This window comes from Brachycentrus maculatus, unplaced genomic scaffold, assembly GCF_059751285.1.
Source record: "Brachycentrus maculatus isolate JH-2025_06_01 unplaced genomic scaffold, ASM5975128v1 h1tg000257l, whole genome shotgun sequence".
Classification (NCBI taxonomy): domain Eukaryota; kingdom Metazoa; phylum Arthropoda; class Insecta; order Trichoptera; family Brachycentridae; genus Brachycentrus; species Brachycentrus maculatus.
The window spans coordinates 440,691-466,123 of record NW_028281008.1 but is presented as its reverse complement, the minus strand read 5'-3'; the positions used below and the strand labels follow the sequence as shown (position 1 = coordinate 466,123).

The window sequence follows — 25,433 nt, the reverse complement described above, 5'->3', positions numbered from 1 at the left end:
TATTACCCTGGACTGGTACCTGGAGCGGGGGGCTGATCACCTTTCCTTCACGTGTAAACGATCAAGATAACACTGCGTTTATATGATGCAGTGCCCCTATGCACCATTGGGGTGCGGATAAGGGTTTTATTATTATTATTATTATTTGTCAGTGGTGCGAGCGTATTGTCTATAGTAAAAAAATACATTAAAAACCTAATCTAATAGTTCAAAATCAAGGTGATATATCCTGCGCCTCAGTTGCCAGACCAAAGTGCCACATTGAGTAAATAGTAACATATAACAGTCAGTTATCGCCGACTGTTATATGCTAGATTTACCCTTCCGACGAATATTAATCGGCTCTTCAGGCCGACATTTCTTACGTTGCACGTGTTGCGTTCAGCCATTTTAAACCACCGAAACCAAAACAAATTGGTTTTAAATCATTTTTTGTTTCAACTACCTTTACATCTATAGTCGAGTCAAAGGATACTATTATATAATCGTCCCTCTTCTGTTTTCATTTGTCTCCAGAATAGTTATGCCGGTAACAAATCGATAATTTATAGTATTTATATGTCCTTTGTTTATTTATGGTTGTGGCAACAACGTAAAAATTTAGTACTTACCTTATAAACAGTCCACGTATTGTACTGGTCGTGGTTTAACCTCCAATTTTAATTACTATTAATTGAAATAGTCACGGCACACTAAAAGATATACCCTAGATAATATACTATTCTCGTTCCTATGTCTGTTGATGGTTAATAATTAAGGTACGATGCGACGCCATATTTCAAGCCCTTCTTTTTCACTATTTTTTTTGTTCTTCCGTTTTCACACCAATAATCTAATTGCCATTAAAAGAAGTAATTTTTCTAAACGACATACATCCTTACTTTTCCCGTATCCGATGACTAATCCAATGTAAGCGACATTCTTCTCGTCCTAAGCTTTATCACACGTCACGCTATCTAGGTGGATGTGTAATATATACAAGGGTAGCCAATTTGTTCCCATCTCTTTTGGGGATGCTTCCGCAGTGAGTTCGTGAAGCGTATTGTGCGTGGGCACTATGATACAGAAATGATGGAATCAAATTCACAAATTTTGGTTTCTTAAACTGCTAACATTAATAAGACTGATATCTTCGCAATCGAACTATCCGTGCACCTTACTTTAGTATCGTTGTGTAAAATAAAATATCCCATATTTATAAATCGCTTTTGCAGTTGGCGCGGCACGCATATCGTAATCAGAGATTTATCTCAATTTATTTAGCCTTACATGTGGCGTTCACAGAGACGTAGCCCGGTAGTACGTTTGTCGAACCGAACGGGAGGAGAAATGGTGGTAAAAAGTAAATAAATGAATGCGTAATTTTCTTTAAACAAATTCAAATTCAAATTCATTGTAACCCTCGTCCGAACCCAGTGATGCGTAGGGTACTGAATTTGATATATGCAGTATTAACTTCGTAGCTACTTAGAAATATATTGTCTACCCCCGGGTATCAACCCTGAGGCCTTCTCTAGCACGGTAGACAAACAAACAGCTTGCCATTAGACTATGGATGCGGCATAAGAAATGTAAATTCACACAAATCAAATGTATTATAATAAAACAACCTTGTTTTTAGAATTTTTTGTTTATATCGTAGTCATACAGGAGAAAGTGACCAAGTGCATTTTTTACAAAAACGTGATTATTGACTATTTGATACCTTACTAGCTTAATATTGCCCTGAAAAAAATCCCAAAGCATTTTAATCTTGGAAGTATGATATATCGACTTGTTAAAAATGACTAACTGCAGTGATGTTTATTTTCTTGCTAAGCAAAAGTGACTCAAACGCCCCTCCTGAACATTTTACGTTTTGTTAGTTGGTCACTTTCTCCTGTACGACTACGATATATTCATAACTACAAACACAATTTCAGTCTAATAAAAAAATCTTCACGGTCGATCTGTTAGTTATATCCGAATGCACGCCATTTTTATGCTATACTTATATTGAAAATAATATCATCCATTAGTGATGGTTACAATATCCTATGACGATTTCTAAACATGAGAATCAACTTATTTAATTAGAGAATCAACTTATTTAATTAGAATATGAGAAATGCCGGTTTCCTTTTTTGTCACTGCAGACAGTCATTTTATGTGCGCAAACTTAAAAGATTGAATTTTTTTCCATAAACGGGCAGTTGACTAGACTAGAGTGGTAATACCGTCGAGGCCTTCACTTGACATTTTCAATATAAAATAAACTATTTGCGTTCCCTTTGCTAACCATATGAATTTCACAGTTTTTGTATGCATCTCAGATTGAATAGGTACCTACTGATTTAACGTAATGCATTTGTGATGCATTCGCCTTAATGGTATTTGCTCATTTCATAAGAAACCATCATTTATGTACATATGTAAAGTGCGGATAAACTATAACTAAATAAACAGACAATTAGGTACCTTCTATATTAGGTACCTTCTATATTCCCGAGAATGAAGTTTAGTTTAAAATAAAGTGGTTAAAGAAACGCGCTTTTTACGACTTAACCACTTTGATACAGAATATCATCTATATGTTATCACAATGAAGATGGTCGATTACAGTGGATAGATAGCACATTAACTGAAAGGTGTAAATATCTTGAAAATGACTTCTTAACTTTTATTTCTTATGACTATGGCATTTTTAAACCAATTGTCAATCTGGAATCAGAAAAGTTAATGTACAATTTTTTTAATGTGTCTTTTTCCTTAACGGAATATTAAGTTAACGTAATATAAAATATGTACATTACATAGTTATTGTAATAGCTTCCCTTTGAAATCGACATCTGGCTATTTATACACGTTTATATAATAATTTAATATAATTTTACACAGCGTATTATGTAAACAATTTTTTTATTCTTGTTTTTTGGCTCTAAATATTATTTATAGTAATTCTTGGAGCCAAATGCCTTTTACACAGTAAATTTGATTTAGAAAAATTAAATTGTAGTATTTTTGTACACATCATGAATCCATTTGGACGAAATTAAACTTCAGTGCATGGAAGTATAAATAGGTACTTTTTTTCTTTTAACGTCTTATATTTCCGCCCCTGCTACTACTAAATCATCATAATGTATTTGGTCTGAATTTCTAGAGCGCATTTTTCGTTTTAGTTATCTTGGTAACGCAATGCTTTCCTTTATTATTATCTTCAAAAAGATTTCGACTGCACCTATTCATTATATCAACTAAAAATGAACTCTTATTATTTTTTTACGTACTGCTGTAAATCCAAGTTCTATTCCATTTATCACAAATAAAGTCACAAAAAGTTGTGCCTCTGAAAATAGTTACGTTACAGTAGAAACATAATATGTATTTCTTGAGAATAAGATAAGACGCGAAGAGCTATGCACTAGCTACACGTGAAAATTTAATATATTTTTTTCAATTTATTTTTTTACCATTTTTGGTTCAATTAAAAGTTGTTTTAAATAAATAATATTATTGTTCCACAAGCGTCATATGGTGTCGTAGAAATATACCTACAAGATACCCTCAGTTTTTAGTGTTTTCTACCCATGATTGTGACAATCACACTAGTAAAAAAATTGGAAGTCCTACATATATCATTAATCTCATGACACAGTACATATGAGTTCACAACAGCTTCAATGTTGGATTGAGAAAGCTGTTATTTAGCAGAGACCCTTTTATTTGATCCGAACCCAGGATTATTTTGACATACTGGTAAATACCCAGAATTCCATACTCTTCTCCATCTAGAGAAGTTTAAAAAAAAAATAACTCCTAAATGTAAAATAACCCAGATTTTTAACTAATTTTAAGTAAGATTAAGTATTTGGACACACTCAAAATATTATTAATAATAATAATAAATTTTAGTGATCTATTTATCGCCATTTTTGTAAAATACTGCCTCAAGGCTATTTGTTTGTTTGTTTTTTTTTTAACTACTGTTTTGCCGTGTAAAGATTTAGTTTAGATACAAATTATAATACTCATCCAATTTTTGTAAACTGTAAGGGAACTGTGTGTATTTTTAGACACATTATGCATATCGTCGGCTTAATCCGTAAACTGTCTTAACTCCATCTGGGTTTGCTTTACATAAGAGGGTAAAAAGATTCAACGGAATTTAATCATTCAACGGCATTTAGAAATTCTCAAATGATACTTTATTATATTCCTACATACGTATGGAAGTGTTTTTTTTTAATGTTATTATTTACACTTTTTTATTGAATTATAACCTTTTTATTATCTCCTGTAAAGTAAACTCGGATGGAGTTGGTCACTTTATGGATTAAGCGAATGAAATACATATTCATTGTTATTTGTAATGCATTGCCAGTAGACACGTAATCTTTTTTATGTTATTTAAGTAAATTGACTCCGTTGCGGGACCAGCTCCTGTCTACATAACTGAATGCTAGCCAAGCACGAAATTCTTCATCCAAAGATTCCTAACAGAAAAATACTGCATGGAAATACTTCTACCTTCATAATGTCCTCAGAAGGATCTGACCATTTGTGGCTAGTCGACCGATAGTCTCACAGCCTAGCACCGACTGTTCTACGTTTCTGTTACGTCGCTAAAACTATTAGACGTTGAAACGTACTCGTATTATTAAATTCGCATATTGCATTTTGACAAGATTTATGCCTATGTAATCCCAACGGCAATGCTTTATTGGGATACAAGTCGGTCAATGTATAATACATGCAATCTTTCCTACTCATAATAGTGTATTATTAAATAAAAACGTGATCGTATTTTGAAGGAAAAAACCTACACGCATATCTTGTAAATCGATAATTCTAATAAGTATAGACATCTGATTTATTTAACTCTGTTTACGGTTTCAAATTCACACTGCTTGTTTCGAGAGAACAGTTCGCCCATCCAGTGATTAAGGACTCGAGTCTTCAATGCAGAAATTTCGTTTGTACCCAATGGTGCATAAAGCACAGCGTCGAATCAACCCGTATTGACCTGATCATACATTATAATATGACTGAATCGTATTTGTAATTACGTAAATGTATTATTCGATATTAAATAAATAAGCAATTTATATCGTTGATGAGAACTTCATGTAAGTACCAAAGAAGTTAATTAAACGATGCCCTACGATTAGATATGATGCCTACTTTCTATCTATGGAATATGAAAAAGTATACTCTTTTTATCCTTATTCACGTTCAATAGTGCATAAGGCATTGCGTTAGAATGGCGAATTAATAATATGATTTAATTTATAACGACTCATAATATCAGATTGTTTAAAAACTCAGGACGAGTAAAAATCTTTATTCAAAGATAATGGACATCGTATTCACATAGTCGTTTTTAATTTGAGTTCTGATGGCCTACATGAAATTGTCCATGAAAACTACTCACGGAATTACTTTTGGTAAGCGTGCGACTTTTCCGTAAATCAAAAAATATATCGATTATTATTGTAACCTGCGTGTAGTGCTTTAACTCTACCTGTTCTTAATGAATGGGCCAAATAATAACCGTCACACATCCCTATGATTAACTACCTAATTAAATTAACCCCATGACGTCACCGGAACCGGATAACACTGGTATTACAATAGGTACCTACTTTATATAGGTTTTCATTGAAATCTTGAATTAAAATATTTTTATTTTTATTAGTTAAATTCTTTCGAAATCAATGATGCTACTGATAGAACTAAAATAAACGAACTATGATACACGTGTTTAAACATATATGTTTTTATTTAATTAAATTTTTATGACATTTCCTATTTTAGCGAACCAGAAAGAAAGCAGTAGTGCTGCTTGTAGTCAGTATCGAGACGACCCGCAAAGAATATGAAAATCTTTTCCGACCTGAATGTTTATAAACGAACGATTTTATTATTCACAACATTTTGAGTGTGTCACAATACTTGTTCACAATTTTGGGGTTTCTCTATTTCGGAGTTATTTTTACATTTTTTGTTTATTTATTTATTTACAAGGTTTATTAAGACCTGTTATAGGCTGGTTACGTTATTGCTGAGATTAGTTAGTGTCGAGATGTCGACATGAAAAAATTACTAGATTTTATTACTTCAATACGTGGGTTTTAAAATAATAATAGTACACATAAACGAAGAAATAAAAAATATCCAAAACGCATTTCTTAAATGAGCATTCTTTTATGAAGTTCTATATAATTCATTTAGAAGATAAAGATATTTTTCTTTTCTCACAGTCCTTCCAAAATCGTTAAGGTGTGACAAATACATAGATGTGACATTTTTATAGCGTGCAGCGGCAATAAATGACTCTTGTCTTTTCTGGTAACACCGCTCATTCCTCGGAACTTATCTGTTTTTATTTAAATGTCTGCTGAAGTGTGCATAATGTAACATCCATCCGCTGTTGACTGTGTGATAAAGCTGACGTAATATCTAAATATAATATCAATTCAATGCACTTTAACACTTATTTATTGCGAATAAATCAAATTTGTATGTTCATTTTTACTTCCCACTTTAGTAAGGTTATTCGGTTGTAAAAATAATTTGTCGTTTTAACAGTAAAAATGCTTTAAAATCGTTTTTTTACCTGTACCTATTCACAAATCCTGTTAAATTTTTATTATGTAACGAAAACTTCGTACAACAAAAGAAATTCAGCCAATCCTCATCGCCTGTATTCTATTCTCATCCATTCAATTTCTCATTTTAAAAAAATACTGTAAAAGTAAAAGTATATTTGCACTATGTCTATGCTCTTTTAAGAAACGTTATTTTGACGGTTTCCTTTCGGTAAATTGCTTTTTATTTACCTTTATACGATTTCTGGCTCATAATAATTTGAAAAAATATCGTTTTATTCTCTAAAAATGTACCTACACTGAAGAATGTTGGTTAACAGATATTGCTTTTTAGCAATAACCCCACAATATTCTGTATTAAATTTGAAATAAAACAATTTTGGGAAAATTGCCGGCGCAGTGACAGTAGAAGACGCGTGACACGTTTTTTGACTGCTCTTCGAAATGTTAAAATTTATATTTAACATTGCAATAGACCAATTAAGGAAAACACGAAAGTATAAAAATACAGAAATCGTAATATAAAATATTTTTTTTTCTTTTAAAGCAAATTTTACTAAAAAAATGAAAGGAAAAAATATTTATTTGATAATCTCACATAAAAATTCCGAATTAAAGGTCAAGGTCGCCTTAATGAACAAGAGACTGATATACGCTTCAATTTTATATATGTACATAATAAGATACTAAATAAAAAGCATTGCCGTAGTAACTATCAGCTACCTAATTAAAATATCGTGTTTTACTAAGCAATTTTTACTTTTTAAAATCGATAAAATATTTTCGTTTTAGTAGATTGTCAACAAACATGACATCACCGATAATACCGGTGAGTTTTAATACCATCAACAATCATGCAATACCACGTATTCGAAATGGTCGCATTATAAAATTGCGAATTAAATTAACGCTGCGAAAATGCGGTCAGTAACCAGATGGGAAATGTATGAGCATTTATGTGAAGATAACGGAGAATGGATTTGCTTAAAAATTCCTACTTCGCTTTACCTACATATATTTTTCAAATTATACGCTCGGTGTGGTTGGATAACCGAGAGGTAGATTTGTAGGTATACGTAGTACTCACACGTGTGTTTTGTAATAGGTACACCTATGCGAATGTTTTCTTTAGGTACTTAAGTTAATTTACTTTAATTAATTTTATAGTTTTTATCAAGACTATTAATTAAAATAACTAAAAAAAAGGATAAACGGGTATATAATGGGATTACGCTTTGAATGTTAAAGGAATTAAAAGATGAGTAGAAGATAAGTATAAATGTTGAAACATAAGAAAATTAAAATAGGCTGATAAAATTAGCAATTTACAAGTTACAAGAAGAAATCAAACATTTGGTTAGGTACAAAGAAATCTTTAATAAGAACCTTTTATAATACCTTTTAAAAATATCCTAACGATTTATATAATAAACAATATAATCTAATGTATTTTGAGTATTAAAGGCATTGTTAACTTTGTGGTATGGTAATACAACACTCTCCTTATCATTCATCATGTTACACAAAGTGAACGATGAATGATAAGGAGTGCTATAACCTTATGTATTAAATGAATGTATTATTTAACGGATGTTTTGGGGACATTGATTTAAATACCACAGCGAGTGTTTATGCCTTGAATTTTCACTCATGAATTACATGAAATTATAGTTACTTTAAACATAAAGAGTAAATCCACTCACGAGTAGGCAAAGGCTATGAAACTTATAAAGTTGAAGCCTGAGTAGGGACATGATAAGCGGTGTTGCATAAGCCGTAGCTAGATTTCAGAGTCACTTGGACGTTAGGTAATTCAAAAAAATATTAAATACCATTTTGTTAAATTATAAATGAAACACATGTTTCTATTAGATGAGTATTGTGTTGTTACTAGTTTCGGAAGCTATAGATGTTTCCATCTACATACGTAACAATAGTCGATCTATGCAACTATGCAGTCTTAACAATAAAATACTCATGTGGTAAAAAACAAGTGTTTTTATTTATAATTTAGTCGTGTCTTACCGCAATGTGAATGCCGAAACAATAAATAACACACAATTTTTAAAATATGTATTTTATTAAGGTTTTTATTAGTAACTAGTCTATCGTAATAACAGCGATTGTGGCGATATTGGGTGTGCGAAAAGATAGATTCGCGCATGATTCGACACTTGTGATCGTCGTCTCGCCGCGGTCGCTCTGCCACCCGCTACTGCCCGCTACCACCCGCTACTGCACGCCACCGCCCGCGCCCCTAATGCAGAGTGGCAGGGCGGTGCGTGACGCCGGCCCGTCAGCCACTTTGTCATCCCGTCAAATGGAATTAAAAACCTCCGGCTTTTCCGCGGAATTCATTATTTATTATAACCGAGTGGTAATCTTGGCACCGGAAAAATTAGCGTGTGATTCCACTGGGTGCGATCTCATATCGCTCCAATGCAAATTCATTCGGGAATTCTCATTAATACGAGTATGCTCATTTATCCCTGAATGACGTAAGCGATTTTTATATGTAATCTGTTTTAATTTTTCTTAAATTTACTGTTGTCTTTAATGTATTCAATTTTTATAATTGAATTAAAACCTGTGAATACTTTCTAAATAGGTACACGTAAGACTAAATATAGCGCAGTAAAAAAAATGGGGCGGTGTGTTGGTAATAGAAGCAGAGGAAGACAGAGGAAAACTTGGCATGATCAAGTATTTAAAATACTTAAACGTAGTCAGTTCAAGAAGGAAAGAAAATGTAAAGTACACATTGCTAATGAGTTTAATTTCACAATGCTTGTGCGCATACAATATTTTAGCAGCTGTCGAAAGGCACGCTGTCCACCATGAGCAATATTTAGTATTGCGCGTGTTGTCGTTACGCTCAACAGATGACGCTGCCATTGCGGTCTAATAAGCTATTTTGTTTTTAAAATCTGGTCACAGGTAAAAACACGCGCGTATTCGAATGCAACGTAGTGGCCAAATTTCAAGGAATAACTTTCGGAGATATATAATTGAATCAAACTAACATACATTTTTATTTATTGCAGCCGGATAAAAGAACATGTGTTTTGTACCTACTTACTCTTAACCGGTTGCCTTATAAAATCCAGTTCATATAGAAAATTGTTAAATGATTAAAATTTCTGACATTTTAGTACCTACACCTGTTGCTTTAAAAAAATCATTTTGTTCTGTAATACCTATTTATTTAGTATATTTTACCTCTTACTTTAAACAGGTCATTTTGAAACGTTTATAAGAATGATACACGGAGATTATTATTATTTTTAAACAAATTCACCTAAGAACTTGTAGGTACCCGCTTGTAATTAGCCCGCCGATGTACTTATTTTTTTCTGTACATGAAGTTTAAATAAATAAATAATAACTTTATATTTAATTTAATAATAATAATAATAAAACCCTTATCCGCACCCAAATGGTGCATAGGGCACTGCGTCATATAACGCAGTGTTATCTTGATCGTTTTTACACATGAAGGAAAGGTGATCAGCCCTCCGCTTCAGGTACCAGTCCAGGGTAATATTGAATAAATATTACAGTGGAAAATCACTTATATTTATTTGAACCCCCCTGGGAATCGAACCCGGGACCTACAGAACGGTAGCCGAGCGTGCTGACCATTACACTACGGAGGCAGACAAAAATTTAATTTACAAATTTAAATCTTTAAGAGTTTTATCAGCAAAAAAAACTTCAGATGACCTATTATATTACCAATAATTAGTGTTGAATATTATATTTTTCGTATTAAAATTGGCACCGTAATCAATCACGGATAGGCAGTCAGTTAATTTTCGGTACAGAGTGTGCTGAGTGACCAATTATCATTTTTCCTGACACTGATTGACTCACCCAAACGAGGTTATCATCTGCGTAAATAAGTATATGTATAGCCATATTGTTATATTATGTATTCTCTCGAAATTATGTCGTCACGGCTAAATAAAGAAAAGCAGTCCAGATAATATTATATGACACGACCAAAGACCATAGGTGCACATGTTCAGACTCTGTTCAGTTATAAAGGAAATCTTTTCGATAGATAGTTCATTTTATAAAAAAATACAAACGTATTGTGATCAGCAGCCATGTGCCTGTCAAACTGACTACCTTAATATCCGAAACGTCTCGCGACGATGCCTTCGTCCGACCTTGAATGTTACTCTTTGAGACGTCTTTTTTAATGGTTTCCGTGATCAACTATTCGTGCTTCGGTCTTCGCAGTCATTATGAAATCGGTACACCTGTTTTAAAATATGTAGGTATGACTAAAAATCACGTTTCTTTCCTTTGAAATCTTGATATTTATACGATTACACAAAACCGTCAGAATATAATCATTATTTTAAAAAAATGTAAACAATTGAATCACAGTTATTTTCCCTGTTTCATTTATAATTTCTTTATTTATTTCAACTATTCACGAGACTCGGCATTCTTAGATCGGTTATAATATTGAATTAATTAATACAAATTGAAAAATAAGCGCAAATACATTTTTATTGAGCCTAACCGCTGGTAAACTGTTTATTTGTTTTTATACACATTCTTCTGCTCATGCTAGAGCAATGGTGCAACAAATGTCTAAAAGAGGAAATCATATCAAAAGTATTAAATAATTATTGAACTCGGAATCTTCGGATGTCGCGTTTGCTGCTCTTACCGATTGAGCGAACCAACATGCTGCTTAGTTCAGTTACTTTTCGTACAACACGCTTTTACTGAGATATATTTTTCATGTTGTTATCACTTTGTCTATAAAAATTGTTGTGTTAAAATAAACTCATCGCTTATTTAGAATATTAAAAACTCGTGTGGTTGACTTTTATGTTACATTTTTTTAGAAATAAAATAATACACATTCTTGCATTATTAATCTTTTTACCTATCTTCGAATTTTAATCCAATGCGAAAATGACAGATTTATCATTTTTACAATTTTCTTTACTCCATCCATGCATTACTAAAAAAAAATCTCCAAAATTTTGATTTCGTAACATAATTCCTTCACTTATTCTTGCCCTCAAACTTCGATTGGTTTAAAATCAATACGACGTTAAGGTTCTTCTGGATGAATCCATTATCGATGGTGTTTTATTTTTTCCTTTCACTCGTCTTATAATCTGTACTTTAGCGAGCGTCTTTTATGAGAAAAGAGATATAATTTTGCTTCATTTTTAATATATCTTTTGTTACGATTAGCTTTTTTGATTTATCACATAAAAACAGGAGTTCTCGATGCTTGCGTTTACTTATTCTTGTTTGTAATCTACTCTGGGTCTCGTTATACCGCCGATAAAATATGTTTCAAACAATAGAACATTACCGAGTCGAATAGGCCAGACCTACATTTGGTCGTGTAAAGAAAGCCACGTGTTTCCTTTACACACTTCGATACCAATTAAGTACTCGACCGACCGATTTTCCTCCAAATGGTTTGGGCGCGTCCCTTTGTGTTCTCCCCGTAATTGGTGAATGAACACGCCCATTCCGTTTCGGTACGGTGTACGGTACGCGGTGTTCGCCGCATTTCCGAAAACTCGAGTAAACAATCGGGTTTGCTGGCAGCGCTCAGCGCGAACACAATATCGCGGGAATATCAGAATAGTGGGTAGCGGGTAGTGGGCAGTGGGCAGTGGGCAGTGGGCAGTGGGCAGTGGGCAGTGGGCAGTGGGCAGTGGGCAGTGGGCAGTGGGCAGTGGGCAGTGGGCAGTGGGCAGTGGGCAGTGGGCAGTGGGCAGTGGGCAGTGGGCAGTGGGCAGTGGGCAGTGGGCAGTGGGCAGTGGGCAGTGGGCATGATCACTGATTATGATTTGTATGCGCGTTTTCACAATTGCCTTTAAAATTTGGCATTGTTACGATAATCTCTACTAAAAACCGATTACATCGTCCCTCACCCCCTGCATTATACCCTAGTCCATTTAAAATCATAATCTCTAGCAAATTATCGACCCTCAGGATCCATTTGTCAAAACCTCAAACCAAACGTAAACGTAGCGACATTTCCTATGATAATTTATGTCATGACCTATCTGTGCAATATATCGAGATTTGCTTCTGATGATTTTTTTCTTTTTTATTGATATATAATACGAATAACGATTTACGTCACGATTTTTATTTTATTAAGAGTTTTTGTTGTCGAAATGTAAGGTTATGGATGCTCAATCGTAAAAAAAAAACAAGTTTTATTTACCTTTTTTATTTCACCTCTTTTTTTCGATGAAAAAATTCTACGTCCTAATGTACTAACGTTATTCTCCAAATAGGTCTAACACAACCACCACCGACACCTGCTAAATGACAGCTCTACGGCTGTTGTCATTAGCCGAGTACGATTACGTAGATACATTTGAATGAATGAATTGTTGTGTTAAAAATCGTTTGACGTGATTCAAGAATACAAGCGATAATGTGTATAATATTTCTAAATTTAACACCAAAACATCGACGATTAGAGAACATGTGTATAATATCGTGGCCTTACCTCGCTCTACATGAAAAAGCGCACGCACCGAAGCAAACGTGCTTCAGTTGTAAATATTTAATATTTACAAATATGTTTTACTATTGACGTAAATCATACTTATAAATAGTTACACGGTTTATTCTACAGATCGTTATTTTCTTCGCGCCCTATTTTGATGAATTTATCTACTCGTACTTTTCATACTCGAATCGGTTGTTCGTAATTATCTCTCGGGACATAAGTACTCGTATTTCAAACATTCCATAGGCAATAAGCGGCCGGCTTCGCGCTCGAATTACAAGGTGCCGAAAGGTCAAAGAACTCCTCGGTTTTATCAGGCCCTGGCAGTCGTCACTCGAATTTGTCAAATGTCACAGTTACGCATATTCTCAGACATAACACCTCATGTACATGTGTACTTACATAATGTGTGGGTTTATATGGCGGTCATTAGGTGGCATTTTTGCCAAGCGCCAGGTGCCTGACGCGAGCGCGAGCACTTATAGCGAATTCGGCTCATTCCTCGCTCATTAGACGAACTAAATGATAGATAGTACACTAACCTACCATATAATTATACTATCGTATAATTTAGTGGGAGGACTGCTATTTTTTGATGATTCAATAATAATTTGAGTGCAGCCGATACTATTATCTACCTACTTATGTTTTTCTGCAGATTATAGTGTGTTATAACGAGTATCCATATGTATATTCTAGGGATCCATGTGTGTATTATTTGTATACCTACGTTAGTAAAATTGTACCTTTGTTAAATATCATTTCCTTTTTTCTTCTTGAATAGGAGGATTCATTTTTTTTAAAAATTGAATATAGCTTCTGAAATAAATAAATAATTGCTACCTTTGTCGTTCGTCCATTAAATTATTTGCCAAAAAAAACACAGAATCGCCAAATTGCATTATGTATAAAGGTTTAAAAATGTATATTGAGATGACTGAATGTATGACGAATGAAGAGTTTGAATGAATTTAAAAAGAAATGTTATTTTTATTTTAGGAAGATGTAAATATATATAATGTTAAACTAAGTGCAAATATTAGTTTGTATAATAAATGTAATATAAGTTAACTTAAGAAATAAAACCATCAAAAATAAACAAAATTCATTAACGATTGATAGATAAATAAATTTTTTACACCTTCAAATGCCACGTACTTAATTACTTGATTAATCGCACTAATTTTTGTAGTTTTTCATTTTCATTCAATTATTACGTTACTAGTATATTCCTACGTATATTGTATGCCCATTTAATTATAATATACGATAAAAGGTTTTGGGTAGATTATTTAATAATGCTCAATTTACTCCTGTGTTTGAAGATGGATATTATAATAAATTGAAGCAAATTACGGAGTTATTATACCAAATGATGCATTACGCATCCCGGTGTCTTGTGCTACAAGATGCCTCGTCTTCTCTTCATGAATATCGACATATTTTTAGCGAATAGTTATGTAAGATTTTACTCGTTTTTAATGTTACATGCGGCATTCATATAAATATACTCGTATAGTGCCAGACGAGTATATTCCGCATACTCGTACGCAATGCGAAACATCTGCCTATAGTTTGATAAACAGTAAATATAGAAAAAAAACACACATGCATAATATCGTGTCGATATTTATAATAATACATTTATTTGTCACGATTAAACGTCTGCCGAAATCAGTGATTCCCAACATGGGCACTAATGCCGCCCTAGTGGTTTAATGAAATCGCGTGGGGGGTGATCAAGAGTTAAAAGTACTTTAGGGGGGAATTCTATTTGATTTTGCACGATAGGAATACTTTTTTTCGTTTACTTTATTAAATGCAAACGAAAATCCAAAAATAATATTTGATAGTAATTTTAACATAAATTTAAATCACCCTTCTACCGGACTGATTTTCATAACTGTATGCACATATTTAGTTGATTGTGCTATCGGTGCAATGTAAAATCTTTGACAAAAAATGGTCGTCGAAACGTAGGCAAAAAAGTAATATATTGTTATAGCATAACTCGAAAGAGGATTATTAAAAAAAGGTCTCTAGTATTTTTATCGGCCTCAAAAAATAGAAAAATATATCTCCGTAAGCGGTTCATTGCGTTTGGGAACCTCTGGTCTATATACTCTTTATTCCATATGTTCTATCTGACTTGTGCTTATCGTCGTTAGTAATTCGTGAGCATAATGTGCTCGGAATGCTCCGAATACTGAATACCTACAAAGTAATAATAATATTATTAATATTTTATTATTTGCCTTAATCGTTCATAACCCGATATTATAATACCATACTACGAATATACCATATATTCTAATATTTATAAGCTACGCTTTGAGGACGGTGGAATCTCTATCTTATAATATTGACTTTAAGGGCGTGGAATATGTAAATCGTAATATTTATCGCATAGCAAATATATATTTATTTAAATAACCATAATAACGAAATGCCTTATTGTGCACACGTGGTGATTTGAATATAGTTTGAATATCGCAACAACAACAACAAAAAAATCTAAAAAACGAGCCCTCTCATTCTAATCTTCAACGAGGTTTTCGATATATCTGAAACTTGTGGGCTACATTCTACTTATTTAATTTCATGGATGTTAAAAATAAAGTCGAAATTACGAGAACAGGTTTTGTTAAAAATACCAGTTGTTTTAATTTTAACGAATCTTCTTTATCTTTTCCTGAAAACGTTTACTTTTCTTTGTTTATTTTTTTTGAGTTTCCGATCTTTGCACTTGAACACTTATTTATAAAGTAAAACAATAAAAAATATACATATTCAAAAATTTCTACAGTTTCCGGTATTCAGTGGCGTGCACAAAATTTTTAATCAGGGTAGGAAAAACTGCGTTTTATTTTATTTTTTTAAAAACTTATCTCTCATAACTCAAATAATACGTGTTTTGTCGCGGAAAAATAACTAAAAAAAATCGTAGTTTCAATTTTTTTTTATTAAAATCACAGTTTTCCATATTTTTTCCATTCGATTAAAGTAGGCACTACTTATGTGCCTATCACTGTTTTATCACTATGTTTTATTTAAATTTAGTAAAACTGTGAATTTCCGTCATCAATTAATACTTTTTTAAACATCACGAATGGTCTATTTTTAGTAATCTCCCCATGCTTTATTGCTATGCTTTTTCATCGTAACACAATATGATTTGTACGGAATGCTAGTAGCAGTTTATATGACTTGGCTCACACACAGATCATAATATACGTTAATTTAATACTGCCATAATGACCAGTTTACTGACGGTCAGTTAAGAGTTATGTGAAAATAATAATTAGAATAAGTACTTAAACTTCCGTTTTCTGTGCGAATGGGTATTTCTACTTAATTCTTAATTTGGTCTCTGTCGGTTTTTATTTGTGATTTATAGTCGATAACAATGCTCGTGATGAACCTCGCAATAAATAATAACAGTAAAGCATTTCTGTACTTAGCATTTTATGTACTCGCATATCCCACGCTCGGTTGAATAACTTGTTAAACGATGGTCTCTCATTACGACCGGAATATTTATTTTTGATAGTTTTTGGACAGCTTCCAATTCAGATCATAAATTGAACTAAATAAATAGGTAATTCAACTTGTATACTTTATCTTCCGACATATTGCTACAAACTGATGTTGTAAACAAAAAACATAAATATAATCGGATTAGTGATTTGTTTTACAGTTTTTACGGAAACCAAAACAACAAAAAAATCCATAGGGAAATATTTCCCCAGATATATAATTTTACCTGAATTCTTTAATTAAACGGCGCTTTATATAAATTGGACAAACACATTTACTATGATTATTATTATTATGCTTATCATACATCATATTGAAATGTTTAATATACAAACAATTTATTTTTGACGTTTCGTAAATTTTACGAAAGAGAAGTTAATAAATTTATATTTTACTGTTTCGTAATTCGTAATCGTTAGTACGCCTCCACAGTGTCTCGAGGTAAAAATAAATACAAGAACAGCTTGCCTTCATAAAACGATCAAATTAATATTGCGTCGGTCTGATGCAGTGCGCTATGCACCATGCCATATGTGCGGATAAACGTCAGAAGAAGAATAATATTTGTCTTAAATTTATTGGGTTAAAATATTTTGAGAATGAGTCGAAAATACGTTTAAATATGGCTAGTAAAGTGCATTCTTTCCTACAATGGCTTAAGTTCATTTTTACATAATTTATATTAGCGCGTATCATGTATTTTCTACGACTTTTTATAAGAAATGGAGGAACGCCTGGTAGGTATGCAATCACATTAGCACACTCGTGCGTAGTTTATTTAATTTATTTATTTGCATTTTATTCTCTGGCGTTTGCCCCTCCATAATTATGGAGCTATAGTTTATCTACGTGTGGAGAATAACAATATAATACACGTGAAATTATGATAACAAATGATTTAACCAATAAATAATCATAAAAAAACCTCGTTTAATTTACATGTATAACTTCTTCTTCAAACCCTCATCCACACCCTGATAATGCATAGGACACTGCAGTCCTCTGCTTCAGATACCAGTCCAGGGTAATATTGAATGAAAGTGATTATTATGAATAGTAAATTAATTTAGGTTTTGTTTTCAGGTATCATCATACGTCCCATTGGCTTGTCTCTTCTCTACTTGCTGCTGATGTTTTATCTGCCGTTTGTACCAGTACCAACAAGAAAGACATTCAAAGGTAACAAAACCGATTCATAGTCGTGTTAGTAACGTATGATACTTATTGTTCGTCCCTGACCCGCGTTCAATGGCGGATAGGGCACCGCATCAGGCAGACTCTCTGTCTAACTGCATAGAGGTGAGGTGATAAGTTCTGCGCTCCAGTCATGAGAGATTAGTATAATATATTTGAAGGAAGAGTGGCATAAGGGAAGGAACTCTTAACGCATTGTTGTCGGGCAGATTTTTTTTTCTCAACCCCGACCCTAATTACATAGTTTGCCGCCCGACTTTCAGTAAACTAATCACAAGTAACCAAAAACCCAATTCCAATCTGTACATTATTTTTTGGCGTCTCTCGTGCTCTACCAAAAGTAAGCAAATAGAACGCTTATAAGCGTCTCCCGCTCTCTACCAACAGTATGTAAAAGACGCTTTTAAGCGTTTCCCGCAAACAGTGTGTTAAGGACAGTACAGCTGTATGAGAAATTTAAGAATGGTGGGATCCATCAATTACAAAGAGGAAAAGGAGAATAGCAGCAATGGCTAAGGCACTCGGGGTTGCATGTACTCATATAAGTTTGTGTAAGAATATTGCCGATGTTGCTGGAGCAGTTATAGAAATACTTAGACTATTCATTGGTTGGTACTTGGCATAAAAAAAATATGATTTTTTATGTGTAAGTGTCAGGAAAACCATTATACCAGCTTGCAAACACCGACATCATACTCATTTGTATGTTCCGGTTTATTGATGTCCCGGTTGGATTTCATTTCCAGGTCATGCGGGACACTTCCTGCGCGCGGTGATGTGCATCAGCGTGCTGACGATGGCAGCGCAGATCGCCTGGCAGATCACGCTGCTGTCCGTGCCTTCTTCCTGGTCCGAGGACTGGATCAAGGAGTGCGGCTTCATCGCCAAGATACTGCGCCATTCTGGCTTCGTGCCCTTCAACAATCTGGACTTCACCACAGTGCTCAAATGGATCTCCCCGGAGGTGAAACGTCCCACTAACTTTTATATTTTTTTTACAAAAATGTTAGTAATATTAGTATATAACCACTCACCGAGATTTTTATGTCTACCGGTTTCGAGACGTACCCGTCTCTTCGTCATGCAAACAATACTACCCGTCACCACCATAGCACTATTCACACACTTAAAAATCACATGCAATTTTGTACTTAATACTCAAAAATCACATGCAATTTTGCACTTAATACTCAAAAATCACATGCAATTTTGCACTTAATACTCAAAAATCACATGCAATTTTGGTCGACCCGAGGACCAACTAAGGGTTGCAGAACAAATATGCATTGAATGTACCAAAAAAATGAATGTAAACCTTCACATTAATTTTTTTGTGTAATATGTGCAAGACGCACAATGTTAATTTTTAAACATATATAATTCTAACTACTATAAAATCCTTTTTTATGTCAAATGTAAAGGTCTCGGAGTAAATGCATCGCATCTTTACTGACAAATAAGAACTAAACATAATTCCGAAATTTCAAAACAATACAAGATATTTTTTTGAAAATTGTCAAGTAAACTATAAAAGTTCTTTTTTGCCAATAGCGTTTATTTTTAAATTTGGCAATGTAATAAAAATATGTAATTTTTATTTTACAGATTCTCATGTTCGTATCATCCGTAGCAATTTACATTTTAACAAGCAGATTGTGTAGAGGGTTACCAGAGGATGAATTACAAGCTAGTGCACCCAAGAGGAAAGGGACATTTCTGATCAGTGTCGGTCAGTACTATTTCTTCCCTATAACATGTACATATACTGGCCCCTTTAAATTTTATTGTGAACTCCCGAGGGATAGCGGATAGTGATGAAGATAATAATAAGATAGTAAATAATTAATAGCCTGCCACTGAAATCTTATTGAAATGCATTGAATATGATATTACAATTTTGGAATTCATTATCACATAAATAATAAATAGTAAAAAAGATATTATATGTGTAATACTGAGTATATGTTCATTAACTCATTTATTTATATGTTTTTCACTCGATATGCATATCATACCGAGTGTAAAATGGTTTATTTAAAATTCACAAGACAATTATTACTATTCTTATGGAAATCTGTAAACAAATGAGGGAGATATAAAGGATGAAACTATCTTTGTTTTATTTTAATCGCAAGTAAAAAAAAAACAATTTCTCATGTCATCAGTTGTGTCGATCACATAAGATTCACAAACCTGGTTAATGCACAATTTTCGTGCCTTAATGACATATTTCATAATTGATGCGGTGAACAGACGGCTATGGGAATTTTTACACACTGGTTTTAACGGCTTGGCTACCAATTTCGCAAAATTGTGCAGACGCAATATAACACTCTCCTTATCATTCATCCTTCACTTTGTGTAATACCATTTTAATAAACATTGATTCCTGAACACAAAGTGAACGATAAATGATAATCATCTCAGCATTGATAACAATGCTTTTAATATACAATTAAAATATAACTTTCTTTTAAAATCACTAGCAATATTTTATTATAACTTAATTATAATGTCTACCGGTTAGCTTCGAAACCGGTAGACATTATAATTAAGTTATAATAAAATATTTAAAGTGATTTTAAAACAAAGTTACATTTTAATAATAAAATGGAAAATCACAAAGTTAGTGCTTCAAATATAAATTTGCTTTTTATAAGCTTTTAATATACTAAAAAATATGATGCAATTACATATTACCAACTTAATAAAATGAAATTATTGATATATTTTTTATTTTTATAAAAACAAAATAATCCTTAATATCCATTTATATGTAGAGTATATTAAATCCGATATTTGCTCCAAAATAAAAATAGCCCATTGAGTCTAGAATATTTTCACAATTCACTTTCTTTTTTTGTGTATAATGACACCGTTCTGGCAGTATTACTTCAGTACAATGGAATTGGCATGTATTTATTATTTGAAATCACCAATTATTATATAGTATGTACTGTATCTTTATTGAATCATTCTAACCAGAAGATTTTTCTTTTAGGAAAGTACTTATCACTCTTCTTCCTCATGGTGACGGGTTGTCTGAGGCCGAGCGTGTTGAGTGGGATATACTACATCACATTCCTGGGCGGGGCCACGTGGTGGGCTTGCGGGAAGGAGCTGGCCAAAGGCTATGCGATCGTATGTAAATGCATCATGGTCATACTGTTCTTCCATACGAACATCCTCTTTGTGTACCAAGCCGAGTGGCTGCTCCAACTGTTGCCGCCTGATCATGTCATATCGAGGTATGCAGCTTCTTCAATTTATTGTACAATTTCATTTATATAATTGTCATTTGGTTAGGACCCTATACCTTTTGTGGTAAATTGTAAATCTTAAACTTACAACCATTCTATAACTAAATGAACATATAAACAGTTTATCAAAAAAGAGTCCAAAAGCGAAAGCCCTGGTGCAAGGAGTTCTTATTGGCAACACCTAAATATTTATAAAATAAATATCTGCAATTGATTAAAACACTTAAATTAACAAACAAAAAACTGCTCTTATAAAATAGTCTACTACTCAAATTACTTTCCAATCCTAATGGCAATAATACAATAATGACTTATGTGTTGTCGCCATCGGTTCCAGTTGATTAAATTTCTACTCTTTTAGATGGACTGTATATCATCCTCTTTCAGGCAAACGTTGCAGTTTTTTTTAGAGTTAAATAGCATTTTGAAATAGATATTCTCCTACCAATATTTCGCAAATTTTTTGGCTCACAATTTTATACCTTGACAAAGGCTCCTGCAAGGATGGCTGAAAGTACAAAGGAAAAAAAACACTCCTAAAAATGTCCATTATTAATAAATATTACTTTGATTTTCTCAGCCTGTAACACTATCAGCTTTATTAAAAATAAAAGATTTAACGCTTACAATTATCACAATTCGCTTTTTTTTCAGGTTCTGCGGATTCACACAACTCATCAAAATGGATTGTAAAACTCAAAACTTTGAGTACATATCCCTGGAGTGGGCCTCCTTTGCGAGTCCCGTAATGTTAATACTGACATTCTACCTTCTTGCCTTTGAATCATCCGAACTATTAAAACCCCAGGTAATTTATTCTTTTTTCCCTCATTGCGAAAACTTCCGTTTCAATTAATCGAGTTGAACTAATCTTACACAATATTTTTATACAGCAACCAGTTTACAAAACAGCGTTTTAAGCATTTTTCAATTTAAAATATTACAACTTCAAAACTGCTATCAATTAATCCACTAACCGTATTAAATTTGTACGGCCTTCTTAGTGCAGACAGGGCTAACAAACACTCTCAATGATGTATCACTTTTAGACATTCATAGGCCTAACTTTATATGGTAATGTAAAACTGAGAGCGAGGATACATCTCGATCTCTTGTAATGTGCTGATGGAAAAATAAAAGCGATACATCTTGGGCAGTAAGCCTCGCTGCAGTTGGCACTGAAGAAGGTGTTTATAAGCTTTTTAGAACTAATCATGCGTGTAACAGTTGAATATGAGTCACTATTACATTTTCAAAAGCGGTAATATAGTAAACTGCAATTTACTCCCATTTATATATTATTCTTATTTTAGGATTAACTTGTGTAGGTATATTTGGATGAGTCCTTTCCTTTCGCTATTTGATAATGCTCTCATGATTTTCCTAATACACGTTATTTAGCCAGAGAAAAAACCCGGAACATTTTCTAAATTGGAAGCTGGAAGTCTGAACGGTTCACTCCGCCGGCAAATGTCGATGAGACTTTCTAGAAAAAGAATGGCTCGTAGCACACTTACTCAAGATAAGTGGAGATCGGCTACGAGGAAAGTCCGAGTAAGACTAAAACTTGTGACAAAGCACTCTTTTCCATGTCTTTATTATAATTTTTATTTATTCATTTTCCTTTAGAGATATGTGGTCACAGTATTATTTTTGCATGATTGTTGAAATATAGTTTTTTATTTTTTTATTTTATACAAACATTTTTTTTTAAATCAGTTAATGTACTTATCTACATGTGTCTTACATCAATTTTACAGATCTAGGACCCATCAAAAGACAGTTTTTAATTTAAACTTTAAATTTTACTTTATAGTAATATATCTAATTGAATAATTTTTATAATTCACTAATTTACAGATATATGTATAAAAACATACATTTAAACTTTCTCCTACTACGGTTTTGGTTTCAACAAGTCATCTTCTGATGCAAAATTGAACTAACATCATCATAAATAATAATTATCACTTATCAATTTATTTTGAACATAACACATAAAATTAAATAAATTAATAAATTTATTGTCTTAAAGTGTCTTTTGGCTTTCAAAATTAAAAATCAAATTATATTTTCATTGTGTTTCCTATTTTCCCTTTATTTTCCATCATATCTGTAATATCATTGCACACATTTTATATATTGTACTTGAATGAAGAAAACACAAAGATATTCATATTTTTTTTATTTGTGACAATTTTGCTGTTTAGCCTTCTACGCATTTAACAAATTAATTAGCAACTTTTGTTTTTGTGTGTTTTTATTTTCAATTAGATTTAGCATGCTTATTTCAATGAATACATAACAATAAGTTGTTAAAGCTGTGTATTAAAGGCAAAGGGAGTCAAGTCACGTAGAAAATATTTAATTGTATATACAAAATAAACATGTTGTAGTTGCAATTTTTTGTTTTGTTTCTATGAATAAAAGAATAGATAAAAACGCTGAGCTTTTTGGCTACAACTTATCAATTTATAGAAGGAATGATTTCAGCCTTATGAAATAATTACATTTCTGATAAAAGTAACAACTACTTCTGGACTAAAAGCTGGGTCCTCACGAACTGAGCAGTCCGTTACCTAGTTAAGAAATGAATCAAACCCAATAAAATGTTATCACTTCACAACCTCTATTGTATTTTGTACCGAATAATACCAAACTATTTAATTTGATTGGACATGTGATTCGTTATCGTACTTATAGAATTCCTGTATTCAAAATTTTGCCATACATAAAGTTTCTTTTAAAATAAACAATCTTGAATTCATGAATCGAGTCAGTTAGAAGAAACATTTTCAATCCTGTCTGACTCCTGTCATTTTTCCTGCCAGGATAATAATATCATTTTCATTATAGATAGTTAAATGTAAAATCTGTTCTGTAATTTATCTCTCTTTGTCTTTAGCGCACAGAACTATTCATTAGCTTATTTTATTTGCCTTTCAATATGGTGTGCTTTGGTTATCCTAGGTGACTATCTTTGCAGAAGCACGTGCCACTGAGTCTACACCAGTATGTATATGTTTGGTTTTAGTTCTTTTTTAAATAACTTTCCGTGCAAAAATGTTTTAATTGCATGCACAGATGTCATTTTGTTTCAAAATAATTTTTAAAATCGAATTTTCATTTACCTTTTTCATTTTCATTAATACCTTTTTTCTTGCATAATAAATCTCTCATAAATTTTCATTTCAAACCGCTCAATTTGAAAAAGATTGTCTCTTGTTTGGAATACGAAGTTGACTGAAATTGCTATCTAAAAAATATATTTCTTTGATTTGTTATTTTAATTTTTTTCTGTATTTTATCTCTAGCTCATTCGTGCTGTAAGTCCCACCAGGAAATTACTGTCTAGAAAGTCGAATGCTAGTAGCTCAATTTACTACCAAGATTCCACTGGATCAGTAACAGTCGCTCCCGATGAAGGTATCCCTATGAATGTATTAAATAATGGTGGGTGTAATCCACTCAATTTTTATAATGTCTCTTTTACGCTTTACCCCTGATTCACACACAGTCTGCGGTACCTTTCATAATCCCCAACGGGCATTTGTTTTTTTCATTTGCATCAATTTCTCTAAAAGTAGTGTCAACAAAGTTATAATTTTTAGCTTAAAACGTAGCTAATTCCTGATGTACTACTGACTCTGCTATGATATCTGCATCCCTCTCATGCCATATATTGTAAAAGTAACTTGAACCTATTTGTTTAAGAGTGAGAGAAAAGTGCAGTAAAAATGTTTATTATTAAGTAATTACGTATCTTATTAAAAATGTCAACTGCTTCAACGGATTACTTATTCTCAAATTGTTTGTTACCAGCATACATTTCTGTTAGTTTAGTGTAGTGTAAAAAATTATAGTTTTCGAGAAAATTACTGTTTAAAATAATAAATACAAGATGTTGTAATTGTACCGTGTGGTGTAAACGGTGATCAGGTTTAATGTATTGAGAGTGCTTTTATTTATAAATTGTTGTATAGTTCTTACCACTTTTGAAATATTAATTTTTGTTTCGATGTTAATTTGTTTTGTACAATTTTAGATCAGAGAGAAGAATTCGATAAACCATCAATATTGGAACACGTCGTGTTCACAATTGCGAGCATATTCCAAGTAATGATAAGGTAAATATTATATTCAAATTAGTGTTTGACCAGTATAAAAATTCCAATAAATTTAATAAATGATTAATTTAATAAATTTTGTTTTAAAGAAAAGGATTTAAAAAATGTTATTCCTGCTGACCGGCAGCATTACCTTATTGAACTTCTATGCAAGTGGCGTTTTATTTTATTTTATTTTTTATATTTTATTTTTGAACTTGTAATAATGATTGCA

At 32.5% G+C, this 25,433-nt stretch overlaps 1 protein-coding gene across 1 annotated transcript in view; it reads left to right on the top strand.

Moving 5' to 3' along the window:
- The window catches only part of Piezo (piezo type mechanosensitive ion channel component), a 73,100-nt gene that overhangs the window by 14,546 nt on the left and 33,121 nt on the right, over positions 1-25,433 (top strand). The window contains exons 3-10 of the mRNA XM_088265707.1: positions 17,722-17,817; positions 18,579-18,796; positions 19,438-19,561; positions 20,834-21,080; positions 21,747-21,900; positions 22,494-22,646; positions 24,407-24,545; positions 25,138-25,219. Coding sequence (XP_088121833.1) covers positions 17,722-17,817; positions 18,579-18,796; positions 19,438-19,561; positions 20,834-21,080; positions 21,747-21,900; positions 22,494-22,646; positions 24,407-24,545; positions 25,138-25,219 — 1,213 coding nt within the window. The remainder of the gene's footprint in view (positions 1-17,721; positions 17,818-18,578; positions 18,797-19,437; positions 19,562-20,833; positions 21,081-21,746; positions 21,901-22,493; positions 22,647-24,406; positions 24,546-25,137; positions 25,220-25,433) is intronic.